At 38.4% G+C, this 15,687-nt stretch overlaps 1 protein-coding gene across 2 annotated transcripts in view; it reads right to left on the bottom strand.

Moving 5' to 3' along the window:
* LOC122792322 (nuclear receptor coactivator 7-like) overlaps positions 1–15,687 on the bottom strand; it is a 1,388,015-nt gene that overhangs the window by 86,813 nt on the left and 1,285,515 nt on the right. For both annotated transcript variants that reach the window (XM_044060116.1, XM_044060117.1), the window contains one exon: positions 13,623–13,775. In XM_044060116.1, the coding sequence (XP_043916051.1) occupies positions 13,623–13,775 (153 nt within the window). The remainder of the gene's footprint in view (positions 1–13,622; positions 13,776–15,687) is intronic.

Below are 15,687 nucleotides of genomic sequence, written 5' to 3'. Positions count from 1 at the left end.
GATTTTATGCAGTAAGACTATATCATCAACATTTTGAAAAGTTAGAGTATCATAATGTTCGGGCATACAGTTGCATATATAGGTGCCCATGTTGGGCTGGAGGTCTCTACGATCTTCAGAGACAAGAGGAGAACTGTTAAGATAGAATATCCCAGAAGATCAGAACAGGGAAGGTCATACCTCCCTAAATTGATGTAGCTCTTCAAAAGGCCACTGCAGCCTGTTGTGACTCACCCCTAGAGTTCCTATAATATCTGAGGAGAGCTGTGGGATACAGAACCAAATCAGATCACTACAGGTGGGGGAGGGAGACGCAGCTTACCAGAAGGATATAGTTCCCCAGCCTGTTCTGCAGCTTACCTGTAGCCCATCCCTGAGACTTCTAGATCTTAGGAGTGCTGTATGATACATTACTTCAGAAGGTGACATTACTTCAGAAGGTGACTAAAAAAGGACAACTTCCAGGAGAGATGCAATTCCTCAGAAGATCATTACAACCTCTGGTATTCACCTATTACCCAGCCTTGGGACCCACTCCTTAGCTCTAGTCAGTATCCTTCAGCTCATCTTGAATTCACTATAAACACTGAACCTTTCTTACTAAAAGAACCACTTCTGTTACTACTTGCCTTTTTTCCCACATCCCTGAGCACCACTTGACAAATGTCTTGATACCACGCATCATTTCTGTTAGGAAGGATTTAAGAAAAAAATCGATTCTTTTGTGTCATGGCACAGGGCAAGGAATACATCATGTTCTAATGTATCTCATAAATGTTTTTCCCAGCATAACTATCATAAGCCGAAACATACATATTGGCTTTATTGGTCAGTTCATCAAGGTGTCCTGCCTGGATTAGACTGGTGGTCAAGGGGTTCTAAAGTGCTAAGGCAGGAGAACTCTGGTAATTTGTCCAAAGTTTCTGTGAATAAATGGCTGGATGTTTTGCTTTTTTCATTCCTTTTGGTCAAAAATCTGAGATAAGTATCTGGGTCCATAAATAATTATATTGCATGTATAACTTAGAGATACAGTCACCATGTAGAACCATTACACAATAAATATTTACCTGTACTAATTCTGAAAAACATTATTTGCAGGAACCTAAAGCCGCTTGTATGGCCATATACAAATAAGCATCTGCTTACAAAGTATGCCAGACAAGATATGTCATCAGCAGCTGCTACTTAGTTATAAACATCTGATATAAATGTTATGATGTTTGCAGCAATTTAGTGCAGTTACATATATGCATCATATTTTTTCAGCAACTTCCTGCAGACTGTGTAACATGCCCCAAAATAAGGATGTCTGCACCTATAATGCACTGCATGTTTAGAGGGAATTACAGCTCCTCTCTTCAGTGTTCAAGCCACTTGTCTGATGCAGGTAGTTTGTACTCTTTCAGTCTGTACAGTTTGCCCCAAAAGGAAATTGTATCTGTACTGCAATCTACAGTGAAATCTAGTCCTTCCTCTCACATAGCAGTATTTAAGCAGTTGTTTAATGCAAGTGTTCTGTGTTCTTATTGTTAGTCTGTTACACTTGCTGCATTATAATATGCTTATAGCTTGATGACTCACCATGGAAGCAGTTATTGATAAGAACCTCACAGTCTAAGGGAGGTAGAACCTACTGTTTAAAAGCGTCCCCTTACATGCACAAGTGTGCTATCACAGTACCTTTGGTGGCAGTGAACAGTAGCAATGGTGAGGACAGTATCTTAATTAAAAAAGTAGCAATGTCATGTGTAGTACATGTAATGCCACAGTTATGCTCCGAAATCAAGAGAAAGACAACTCTATTAAGCACCTTTATATTGTAAGAACGTGTTTAATAGTGGTCACTACAGAACGGCAAAGAAAAAGGAAAGCATCTTTAAAAGTTGAAATACACTTTGCACCATCATGAAGTGAGGCAGTCCAATGTGTATTACAGCTTTTAAAGCTCACAGACAGTACTTTGCTTCTGGCCACTGAACTTGTGACAGTGTTGTTTGTTACACCCTTCTTGATATTCATTTTTCAAAAATATAAATGACAACTTCTGATCATAATCCTCTAGGTTATGCATGGCCCATACTATTAAATGCACAGGTAAATCTGTACCACATAAGGAGAGAGTGTGGACCAATGTAAATCACATTTAATTTCTTCTTTTGATGGCACATCAATGCTCTAGCAGTATAGACATGCGGATAAAATAGTAAAAACTACTACAGTAAGATTCAATATTTGTTCAAACACATATTTAGTACACTGAGCCAAAATGTTCAATCACAATGTATGGGGAGGGGGTATTCAGGTTATCATCTTGACCTTATAAACAGCAGCTAACTCAACCGTCTGTTTAAAACTAAGGCTTCCATAACAAAGCTTATCAACTCCTTGGCTATACAGACAGGAAGAATTTATTACTGTAGATTTGTTAAATTAAGAGCACAATATGGAAACTTTTGCAGGTGTGACTACAAAATTGGAAAATGCCACTATTAAGTTGTCTTTGATTTCTCACCACTCTGCTCCCCCAGAGGGACATATCTGCATATGTAGACCAATGCAGTAAAGTTGGCAACTTTTTGTACTAATGTAGGAAGTGGGACAGTGCACTGAGGGTTGCAGACAGAAAACATGTCCTGTATAGTACTGAGTGTATATTGCAAAATGCATTGATTATTTTCCTTATTTCCAAATTTAAAGACCAACTCTCTGCTTTCTTATTATAAAATAATATCATCTGCAAATAAAGTCAGCTTTTCTTGACTACCATACCAATTATATCCTTGAATTTCTGAGTCCCTTATTTTGTTGCCAATGGTTCTAAATATAATGCAAATAATAAAGGGGAAAGAGGACACCCCTGCCCGGTTCCTTTTCTCAAACAGAAATTATCAGAGAGGAACCCAGTTCCTTTAATTTTCGGCTCCAGTCCCTCATACTATCCTCCTAATCAGCCTTAGAATTTTATCAGGGAATGCAAATGCTTCCATTGCTCTGCTCATAAATTCCCAGCTTACTCTCTCAAATGCTTTCTCTGCATCAGGACAAACCAACAACAGTAGTATTTTTGTATATTCTGCTTCCCTCTGTATCAACAATGTCCTGTTAATGTTGTCACATGTTTGTCTGCCCTTCACACAACCACATTGATCCATATCTATCAATTTTGGCATCACCTTTGCCATTCTTTTAGTCATTATAGACAAACCTTTAAAATCATGGTTTAGGATTGAAATGGGACTGTATGAAGCTGGATCTGATAGGTCTTTACCCACTTTAAGTATTACAGCTACCACGGCTTTCTTTCAGGATGTTGGTGTTTCTCTTCCTCGTAAAATACTGTTAAACAAAACCTTCCAGATCTTTCAGCTTTTTCTCTCCTGGCTTCCAAACTTCCACAGGAATATCATCTATTACTGAAGACTTTCCTGTGGTTTGATTATATATCACCCACTTTTCTCTCATCTCTTCCTATCCTGTTAGTAATTGAGCCTCATCTACCTCCAACCTTGCCATATTTCATAAACATTTCCATTTGTACTTTTTTGATTTACATATTTCTGACTTTCATAACATTTCCAAAATATTTCTAGCACCTGTACAGGATCTCTTATTATCTTCCTTGTTATAGACTCCCTAATTTTGGTGACAACCCTTTCTACTTTTTGTTGCCAGAGTTGTCGTACTAAACGTTTTTGTACTCTGTTGTTATTATCAAAAAAAACAGCTACTTAACAGCAATCTTTCTAAACTCATGCATCGTATAGGGCCAGTCTTAGGTGAAAAGGTGCCCTAGATGAATGGATCCACGATGCCACCCACCCCCAAACTATTTTCCCCTCATCCTGGCCTCTCCACATCATGTAGAATACATTACTCTTTCTTACATTTTGTCTTACTGTTCATCTTTTTCAAGAAGCCATGCTTTTCTAGATGCTTTGTGGTGTATTTTAGAGAATTTTTAACAACCGTTTCATCCAATGATAGTCTAAACAAAATCAAGATTAAGGAAAGAAATTCAGTGATACTGTGACCTTAATCTTCCTTGCATCCTTTTAACTCACCCTAAATGGTGAAGACTGCATAGTAATAAATGTGTAGGAAATAACTGAATTAAGACAGGGATGTGGTGGTCCCCAAGCCCTCAGAAACTATTAGGCTGTAGATATTCAGAAGTGCATTTTATGGCATTTTCCAACATTTTGATCCAGTGATGACTCAAACAAAGGTCATGAGTAAGGAAGAAATTCAGTTTTTTCTTTTCATGGAAGAAGGTTGTGTCCAAGGCTTAATGTTCAAAACTGACAAAACAATAACTGACAATAAACTGAGAACACAAATGTTTATGAGGACACATGAATCCTTTCTAATACTGCAGGCCTCTTGACCCTACAACCAAAAAAGACAGTCATATTATGTGCATCCCTCTGGTGTTAGATTGGGAAAAAAGCAAAGAAATAGATGGCCACAGTTATACATTTTTAAGTGGGTAATGATACATATGCACAACATGTGTCTTCACCCCCTACCCCCAAAAGAAGCCGCCATCTCTGCATCTCTCTGATGTCAGGATGGGACAAAACTAAAAGAGCAAACAGAACTCAGTAATATATTTCAACTTGTTAATGCTGGATATATATAAACATACCTCTTTACCCTTACCCCCAAAAGATAGTCACATGCAACTATGGCTGATGTTTGATGTGAGGAAAGTGAAAAATAATGAACACAGTAAAGGAAAAAAAAAAACTATCACAGTAATGTATTCTAACTTGTTCCTAGAAAGTACACTGCTCCTACATAAGCTATAGTGACCTTCTCTGCACACCTCTGAGGCGTGTGAGAAAAAGTTGTTGTGTCTTTCGGCTTTTCCCGGTTAGGGGTCACCACAGCGAAACTCCAGTCCGCTAATGATTGGCAGTAGATTTTTACGTGCCGAGTTGCTGGCCCTGATGCACAACCTTCAATGAAGGTAAGCCCATTCATGCATGTCTCCACACAGAAGACGCTCTAACTGAGAATCGAACAGGACATCTTACTGTGAGGCGACAATGCTACTGCAGCACCACCACCGCAGTTATTTGTCTGCAGTCCTCACGCAATAAACAGGTTTTAATGCAAGAACAGTTAAATAAATATCTACAACCACCCCCAAAAAGCCACAGCTAATGACTTTGCACACATCTGAGCAGGGCTAACTTTAGAATAGGTCAGACTTGGGGCACAGGCTACCAATAAGACCATGCCAAAATCCATTCATACAGTCTGGGGTGTGGAGGCCACTAGGGCCCTGTAAGTTAGAAGGGTATGGGTGTTCTGTGATGCATTTTATGCCTTATGTTTGAAAGACAATTCGTTAACTGCATCTTTCCTACTACCCAGGCATACCTCTCGACTGTCCAGATTTTCACAAAAAATCCAGAGTTTTGCTTCATATTTTTAGTCTGTTCCTCATAACATCTGTGGTTTTCTTTTAAATCATTGAGGATTGAAGTCACTAAACAGCATACATCTGACTTTCAGACTTCACATTCTTCAGAAAATAAATGCTAATACAAAATGTCTAACTTTAATAGCTTTCTAAGTTTATAAGAGTAACATTTAAAATCTGTTCCTTGAACTTTGCCACCCATTTCTTGTGCTTAGAAGTTGAAAGGTATGTACCTGAAAGAGTAGTGTATGTGCCTGACATTACTGTGCGAGTCCATAGATAGAAAAATGGTGATATTTTTCCAAACACACACACGTGCGCCCACACTTACATGCGCACACACACACGCACACACACACAGCCCCTGACAAGCCAGGTATATCACAAGATGCTCAAACACACACTGCATGCTCACATTCAGTGAAAACAGAGGAATGTCAGGGAGCTGGTAGAAAGCACAAAAGGAAACAGGGAGGGCAAACAGAAAATATCATAGCCAGGAACTCAACCTGAATAAAGTGCAGTCACATGACAACGCTATGTACTGCTGTGCCGGTGAGCAGTTGCTTTCAAAGACATCCTGCTACTGTCAAACCACCACAGACAGCCACTTATATGGAAGACTGATATTTGTGATTATAAGTGAAATAATTGCAAATGAGTTACTCTTAAATCCCCTGAAAATCCCCTCCCCACACCCAATCATAAGCCATAGCAATACAGTTTGACATGGACTTCATTTAATGTGTTACACTGTCATTACTGCTGACACACCATATCACTGACTGTTTAACAGCAATTATACGACTGGCTATTAATATCCAAAAACAAGCACGCTGATTGGCCAGCCCAAACAGCATGCCCGTTGTAAATCCGAGAATATACCAATGGGAAAAGGTCTGGTCACCTGCTCTTTTTCCCATTAGTACATCTTGCAATTTTTTCACTCTTCTTTTTTTAAAACTAACAAAAAATAAAAACAGAAGACCTGAACTGAACGACAGAGATGGCGCAGACAAAAATAAAAGGATAATCAGGTAAGTTATGCAAAACTATAGAAACTTACCTGATTATCCTTTGTCTGTCTCGGCTCCGCCTCGTTCATTAAGTCTCCCGGTTTCTTTTTTTTTTTCTTTGTTTTCAACAAAAAACAAACAAAAAACCCCAGAGATCTTCCTTTCTCCATTGCCTCCTTTGCACAACACTGATGTACTGCCTAACTGTGAGAACACAAGTCCCATACGCATGCGTAGTACATCAGAAAAAGCCCAAGGATACCACAAAACTGCGGTAGGGCAGCACAGAGGCATTATGCAAAGACATTATTTAAGAAAAATAAGTATTTTATTTCTTAAACAATGTCATTGTGTAATAGCAATAACTGACTCTGTGGTTGTGGTATATTGAAATTTACCCACGGTTGGCTTTATTTACCACACCAACCATGGGTAAAAATCTTCAATATACCACACCACATCATTGGTTATTACTGCAGGGGCAAGTCGCTTTTATTCATAAGGGCCTCTGTACTCATTAATTACAGCTATTTTACTGACTGTACACTTCAGATGTCTGTGCATTAAAACAAACTAATTGCAATAACTGTCATGGTAATTCAAGCTGGGTTCACACAAACACCAAGTAATTACAGTAAAATATTCCATCAGACTTCACACAAATATGCACTTGTCTAGCAAAGCCAGATCAGTGATTGTTTAAACTGAGCAAAATATAAGGGGGTTGATTATTTTTATCTACAGACAGCTCCCACGTACATACAGCATTTATAGCCACCTCTGTAAAAGCTACAAATACCAAACTATAACCGTGATCTCTCTTCTCATTATAATTATCCCTTTCTCAGCATCATACACAGGCTACTACAAGGAGACTTCTGCCTCCCAGATAAAGCCTCAGCAGAACCTATCCTGTCAGACCTATTACATATTTACAGTTCCTAAATGTCCCCGATTTTGGGATCTCAAACTATGTTGCAACGTAGCTAGACATGTTGGAGGAATAGGTATTTATCACAGAGAATACCTGTTCTGTGGAGCCATCTTCCAAGCTATATAAAGAAAAATACTTCTGTTACTCTGTTCAAATGTAAGCTGGAAGAATGGTGTGAAACCATAAATTCATTCCTGGTTTAGCACCCATGTTCCTCATGGACTACGGCAACAAGTAAATAAACAAACATGTCCTTATTGTCCAGCCTCTCGGTTATTTGCATGCAAAATGTAAGTGCTATAAACTACCATGGGAATGTAAGGCTAGGCTTCTTAACATATTCACAGATCAACAGCCTAGTAGGTACCTATGAACTTATGAAAAACACTAATTCATTTCAGACAAGTTCTACATAAAATGTAGCCACACACACTGAAGTATTCAAAATTTGCTTCACACACATCAGATAAATCCTGCAAAGCCAGCATAATAAGCAAACAGCATTTATACTTTTCCTCTACAGATAACAAATAGGTAAAAACCCTTAACTAATGAGCAAAGTCAGAGATTATACTGTTCTTAAACATTTTGAAAAATGGTAGAACAAGGTTTGCATTTTCTGAAAGGATATAAAGTCTGAAATGCCAATGTTTGCCATTATTTGTGTGTACAGTCCCTAACATTTTAACAGAAAATTGCAAATTTTTATGAGGAACAAACATATGATACAAAATCAGGGACATTCAGTAAAATCACAGACTACTCAGATGTACGTGTATCTGATGTCTACCCAGTATTTATAAAACTCCCTGAACGAAAAAAAAAAAAAATCCATGAAGACTGGGATCATCTGCTCTTTTTAAATTCCCAAATAAGCACTTAGAATTGGTTATCCTAGCAACCAGTCTCTAGCGTTTACCTGACATTCATTTACTGATTCTCAGCTTCACTGAAACAGGGACATACCAGAACCCTGATTAGGATAAAGCATGTAATCAGATAATGAACATTATTTTTTTCTTACCTCACATTAATTTACCTATTACCTTTATCCTAAACAGGGTTATACTGCAATCATGTTTAGATAAAGGGTGTAATTGGTGAATGAATGATCTTTTTTTAACATTGTATTCACTTAACCAGTTTTATCTGAATCAGGGTTATAATGCATGCCTGTTGAGATAAAACACGTAATTAGATCAGAAAATCTGCAATCTTTTTTTCCCCTTTACCACCCCCCAAACAACTGCAGCTTTTGCTGTGGTTGCCACATAATGATGGATGACTAGGGAGGGCCCTTTCCCTGCAGCCACAGGTGCCTAATGCTGGCTATGGATGAAATACATTACTGACATTTCCTACATTTAGTCAAGATGTCTTATGTTGGGGGGATGCCTTTATTTTACGGTTAGAATGAGATGAAGCATACTGCAACGAACAGTACTGCTAACAATTGTTTATTCTGGCAGAGGGAGTGCTGCCTCTGTCAGTGTGTGAAAAACTGAAATATATAACTGTGGACAGTTTTGCTTGTATTTTGATACTGTGTGTATTATAGTAGGGCTACTGTCATATTATGGTAATGAGCTAAAATATTATTATGGTTAGCATTTCTTGAATCTAGTCATTCAAACATGCCCACTATACCATTATATACACATATATCAACAGCATTATGGTTATTTAATGCGTTTGTAGGAGCTTGCTGCCCCTGGATTGGAAACAAACACCTAGAGATAAAAAGGTACCTATGTAGATATCCTCCAACTGCTAGTTATGTTGATATGTAGAATGTGAAAAGGTAGGCCCCCCCAACTAAAACATTTTTGAAGATGTAGCGTTTGGAAGGTATTGGTATGATAACAGTAGAGAACAACACAGTAGGCACACAATGCGACTAGTAGCAATGAAGGCAGGCACAGCTGTATGATGTACAGAGAATTAATTCAATGGTAGAAAACAAAATGTTGATATTTTCCCTATATTGTGAAACCTCCATCTTGAAGTAGTAACTGTAGTTCTGAGGAAATCTTTTCTCCAGGACATAGGTTAGAAGCAGCACAGAAGGCGGCAACAAAAACGGTGTAGTCTTCATCAGAAGTCATCTAAAGAAAGGCTAAAAGATGTACACAGTCTTGAAGAAAGAAGGTGGAGGGATACAACAGAAACATTTAAGTGCCTCAATGGAATCATCAGAGTCTAAGTAAACATGCTATTCTAAAAATGAGAGGTTTGGGAATACAATTAGAATTTTTAAACACAGGATTAAGCTTCAATGGAGAAAAGAGAAAGTATATTTTTCAGAGGAAGAATAGTGGATAACAGAAGGGCCTTTCTGAAAAGGTAGTATCAAAAATAGTGTCAAATTTCAAGAATACATGTGACAGACAAAGTCATTAGGTCAAGAGGAAGAAAATTAGTTGTTGTTCATTAAGCAGAATTTGCAGCTTATTCAGAAGGTAAGCATGTGGAAAGACTGCACGGGCCATTCAGTCTTTCATCTATCATTAAAATGTGTTTCTACATACATCAACTACAATTGGTCAGGCTGAGAACTGCACGTTTGTTTGTATATGCATATATGCAAACAGAAATGCATGCATTCACTGCAGCCTGTGATTGCCAGTCTACGTATTGATGCAAAAAATCATTGGCACTGGTTCCGGGTAAGACTGGGGCTCACCAGCTCTAACCAGAAGTATGTGGAGTATCTGGCAATTTTGTGTGTGTATTGGGGGAGGAAGGGGACCAAGAAGCTGTAGCTGTATGTATGTAAAAAATACTTACATACTGTTCATAAACAGTTTTCCCTTGGCTAATTTCCACTCACTTGGGTAAAACTGTTTAAATATATGGCAGTGGAAAGAGTGAGGCTCCTCCTAGGCTGGGAGCTATTACTAACTGGATAGTGGTCCGTGGTTATCTTCATGATTCGTCATGAGATCAAGTAGTGTGTCTCGCTGTTTCCTTTTTCTCCTCTGACTTTCCAGGTTCTGCTGTACCCATTGCATTGTTTATCATTAGTATCAGGGTTCCAAAGGGCTGCATATTATGGCTAATGCTCTTAACTCTAGTTTTGTGTGTCACATACTCTGTGATATATGCAGGTTCTGCAGTTCTGTTTCATCCACTGATCCCACTAATCTAGGTGGTTTGAAAATCAAATGTATTTTAGTTAATGAATGGTTAAATTTGATGAACCTTGTACTTAATATTTCAAAAACAAATGCTATGGCATTTCTAGTCAGCAGTGCAAATATTACAATATGTCTTGTTCTAGGTGATATTTACACAACATTACCTTAGATAACTAATGATAAATATTTACATATAAACCATGATTCTGATGTGAAAGTCTCACTAATATGACAAAAAGTGCAACCTCTTAGCAAATGATTTTATAGATAGCACTGCTTTTCCAAATCTGCTTCTTTATTTGACATTTCTAGTATGATTCTTTATTTACTGCATTATTGTTTCTGCAATGTTTAAGCAACAAAATACTACACTCACTCATCTTAGTACCACCTATGGATAAGTTTACAGAGTTTTTAAATGCTCCAAAACCAATTTATCTAACACTCATGAAGAATCTCCAGTATATTAATGTACTTTTCACCCTGAACTTTGTGTATGTGTGTGTGTGTGTGTGTGTGTGTGTGTGTGTGTGTGTGTGTGTGTGTGTGTGTGTGTGTGTGTGTAAGATTATGACAATACATCAAAATGCACAAGCATGAAGCACAGCTGATTGATGCTTGCATTTTTGACAAACAACTTACCAGAAAGCCACAACAGTCAATACATAAAAGACCACAAAAGGAAAAATATTTGTTTGTGATTTGTGCACCAAAGCCCTAATACTACGAATAATGATAGTGTTGTGGAAAGGGCTTTTCTAAGGGGCAGGGACAGGGTCAGCATGCTGTAGTAAAGGAGCAAATACAGCTCCATGCATTACAAAGAATTATGACCAAGTTTCACCAGTCATGACTCGTATTGCGCGTTCTTGACATGGATGACAAGATATACCTCTAAAGCTTCCCTCTTGAAGTGAATTTCTCAGCATCAATGTCTCAAGCACATAATTTGGTTATGATTGGAGACTGATCATAATCTCCAACGGAAATGACTGCTCTTAGTAATGAGCTGTGACATACACCAACGGGCGCAATCCTACCACAGACAGGGTTCCATTAACTGCAGCCTTGTACCTTATTTCCATTCCATTTTAACGTATTACCAATTAACGGAATTAAACTTACTTTCATTTTAAGACATCAGCTGGCAAACTATTTCATAAATATATAGTGCTTAGAACAATGCTTGTACATTTACTAACATCTAGATATTGTTTTTGATCTTCTACCAGATTAATTTCTCAACCTGTCAAAGAAATCTATCACATTTCTCATGCCTCCTCCCCAATTAATACCACCATGGTCCTCTGTTCGATAAAGCAAGATTGAAGTCAAAGCTATGGTTTTACCAATTCTTCACTAACAACTTATTTCAGCCTTATTTCTTGAACTTTAATTACCATATTATTTCTCCTTACTGACTACCATGTTAAGTAAGATAAGAAGCTGGGCTTGTAGAGGGTCAACCATTCTTTATCCAAGTTCTCTCAGAATCCCTTGGTTTGAAACTAAACTACTGCCCGATCTCACTGCTGTAAGCCTGTTCAGGAGAATTTCTCCTCTTTGTACCTTAGAAATTTATGTAACTTAAGGATCTCTATGGATAGAACTTCCTCATATTTTATATTTACTGTCTCATCTTTGGCCTTATAGTTCTTTTATTTTCCTGTAAAACAATATGTATGTAATTATGAATTCCCACCATCATGCCTGCCACCACCACAATCCACTGAACAGTGTAGTCTATGCATAATCATTCAAGTTATTCCAATTGTTTCTTTATATTACCCTTATCCAACCCCATTCTAATCTAATTCTAATCTCATATATCTGCTTAATTTTTAAACACCTTTCCTTTCTTTGGCAGCTTTTCCTTTGTTGTAGACATCAACCTAATGAATCACAGTTGTTTGCTAAGTAAATCTTACATTTTCAAGCCCTATTAAAAATGAAAACACAGGCGTGCTGTTTGTGAAACCTATGCACTTTGTTACACTAACCAGGTAAATGGAGGGGTCACATAACCCTTCCGAGTCACTACAGAAGCAGAATATACAGAAATATTACAAAAGGAAAGCAAATACCTACTCATGTATAAACTTTATGTATGCAATGCATACATATTATGTAATGCATTTGATTGTGACCACACACACAAGTGAAAATGTTTGCTGTAAAATGTGCATATCAAATATAGAATACTAACTGACTGAAACTTAAACTGTATACACAGTGTAGCAGAAACAATACATTTGCAAACCTCTCAACTTCTTAAAGCAAGAAATTTGGACAAAGACAAAAATAATTTGGAGAGGCCTAAAACTAGGGACACCTTTTAAATATTCCTCTTACAAACTTAGAAAGTTGATAGAATAACAGGGTTTGCATTAACTGAATTTTCTGAAGAATATTAAGTCTGAAAATCAAATGTCTACAATTATTTTCTGACTTCAGTCCTCAGTGATTTGCCAGAAAATTGCAGTTTTATGAAAAATGGACCAAAATATGAAGAAACAATCTGGACAGTCTGCGAAAATCTTGGTAGCTGAGAGCTATGTACATGAGATGGTTGCTCCAAGCTCAGTGCAGTATATTTATGGAGGAGTCAAAACAACGTTCATTTTCAATTAAAAAAAAACACACAAGCCAACATTTGTTTAACACATTTCTGGTTACACTTGTAAATTTTCAAAATGAAATGTAATAGTCCGTGCCATGGGAATAGCTGGGGTGGGGTGAAGGGAGCAGCTGCCCCAGCTGTAAGGTGTAAGAAGGTACAAACACAGATGTTGATGGTGTGGAAATCAAGTACCAGCATTCAGAAATGAATGCCAATACTGTACTTGTTACAGTTGAAGTGCTGAAGAGTTTTGTGTGCAGTACTTATAACTGTAGCAATATCCTTATTACATTTAGAACAAGCTATCTGCTGCAGTTCCAGAGTTCAAACTGTTTTTCTTCCACAGAAAGAAATGTGTGAAGAAACAGAACATGGTTCAACTGTAAAAAAAATTAATATGCTTCATTCTTCAGATAAGTTATCCCGACCCCCCCCCTCCAAAAAAAAAAAAGTTAAGTCACCATTTCTGACCGTAATTTCCTACCTGATTCTGAGTATCTCTTATGACTAACAACACTGGTGAAGATGTTTGTTGCAAATTTCGATACAAGGTCTTCAGGCTGAATCCATGCACCAGTGTGCTGTATGCCAAGTACCAAGGGTAGCCTACTGTCCGAGGTGGCAAGTGGTCAGAAATCTGTGGAATTATAGGACAGTTAAATATTAGGAAATAGTGAAATACATACAAGTTCATAACTGTAAATAGTACAAAGCTACGCCAATTATAAACTATAGCTAATTTGTAAAACTGAATTCACATTCTTGTACTGGAAAAAATTAAAATAACTGGTTGTTAAATTGCCACAGAGAAGTCCAGCTGCATGTTGAAGACTGATGGAGCCAATACTATGACTTAGGTGACCACAGTTTAATCATCAGTCCTGGCACAAAGGCTGGATTTTATGAGACAGAGTTATTAAGGGTCCAAGCCCACTCAGCACTCTCATGTTGGAAGATGGGGATGTGCACACTTGAGGGCAAATACACAAGGCATGACTGGCCTGGTGGAGACTGGAGGGGAAGGACAGCCTAGTGCTGGCATCCACTGCATGTCAATCTAAGGAGACCATTAAGCTGAATGTGAATGTGAGTGAGTGAGTGAGTGAGTGAGTGAGAGAGTGAGAGTGAGTGAGTGTGTATGTGTGTGTGTGTGTGTGTGTGTGTGTGTGTGTGTGTGTGTGTGTGTGTGTGTGTGTGTGTGTGTGCACGCGAAGGGTTGGTGTTGTGTACTTAAGAATATTAAGTTGGTTTTAATTTCTTTCAATTTCCATTACAGTCAAGCATCAGCAATATATGTGGTAAATGGTTATCTTTGGTGGTCTGGGCAGGATGCTTATAAGAGCAACTAATTAGTAACAGTGAATAGCATTTCCATCATATAGCACTTGACTTTCTGGTTGAGTTACTGGGTGTGGCTTCTTTTGTGATGAGTCGGCATTTCCTCCCTGTATCTGTGCGCATTTATTCATGTGCTCTGGTTTCCTCCAGCACCATAAGAAAGCGGTGTAGATGTAATGGCATTTTTGCAATTTGCTTAAGTGGTAAGCATGCAGTGTGTGTGTGTGTGTGTGTGTGTGCGTGGGTGTGTGTGTGTGTGTGTGCGTGGGTGTGTGCGTGTGTGTGTGTGTGTGTGTGTGTGTGCGTGTGTGTGTGTGTGTGTGTGTGTATTCACTTGTAAATCATGGATAGATGTTAATATATGTGTGAAAAATCAGTGCATCTTGTGATAGACCTGGCCTGTCATGGGACAAATTAGGTGTCAGTGAATGTGTATATGCATGTGTGTTTCTGTATGTACTATCCCCCGGTGCTGGACAGAGTACTTGTGTGGGTGCAAACATAAAATTTCTAGGTAGCAATATAAAACAAAAAGTAAGTTTGTGGGGGCCCTGTGACTCCCACACCCCTTGCTGTGTAAGAGGATTTTAACAGAGACGTAGTACAGGCCTCTGCCCTGGATCCCTCTAGTCTAAAACCAGTTGTGCTCAGAGGGAGGTGTGCACAAAGTTTGCTGTAGTTGGTGGTGAGGTATGAGGATAGCAAGGCCATCATTTCTTTAACTTTCCTCACAATCCAACTCCTGCACAGAAGGTCACTGAATCTTGGGGGGGGGGGGGGGGGGGCAGTGTGGTCATTATTATTTATTTTATTTGACATTTGTTTACCGGACTAGTCCGACTGGGTCAAAAGAACCCATTTTCAGTGGAGGCCCTGAGAGAAAAGCTCCAGATAGAGACCATAATATAGTGCTTTTTTTAGGCAATGTCCTGAAGACAAAATTACCACAGTAACAGCTACAAGCAAACGAAATCTGAGGGTTATGCTACTCATCGCTAGAAGTCTAAATCTCAAAAATGCACTTGCTCAAAGCATTCCTTAAAATGGAGAACATCAACATCTGTGCAGTGACCGAGACCTGGTTCAAGGCTCTGGAGAGAACCCCAGCACTACCAGGCTATAATTCATACCACACCTTTTGTTCACTAAACCTGCACCAAAGCACTAAGGGTGGTGGCTTCTCCATATTCATACAGGATATGCACACCTGC

Source organism: Protopterus annectens, chromosome 1.part2 (genome assembly GCF_019279795.1).
Source record: "Protopterus annectens isolate FY-2018-M chromosome 1.part2, PAN1.0, whole genome shotgun sequence".
In the NCBI taxonomy this organism is placed as follows: domain Eukaryota; kingdom Metazoa; phylum Chordata; order Ceratodontiformes; family Protopteridae; genus Protopterus; species Protopterus annectens.
This window is presented reverse-complemented; position numbering and strand designations above follow the sequence as displayed.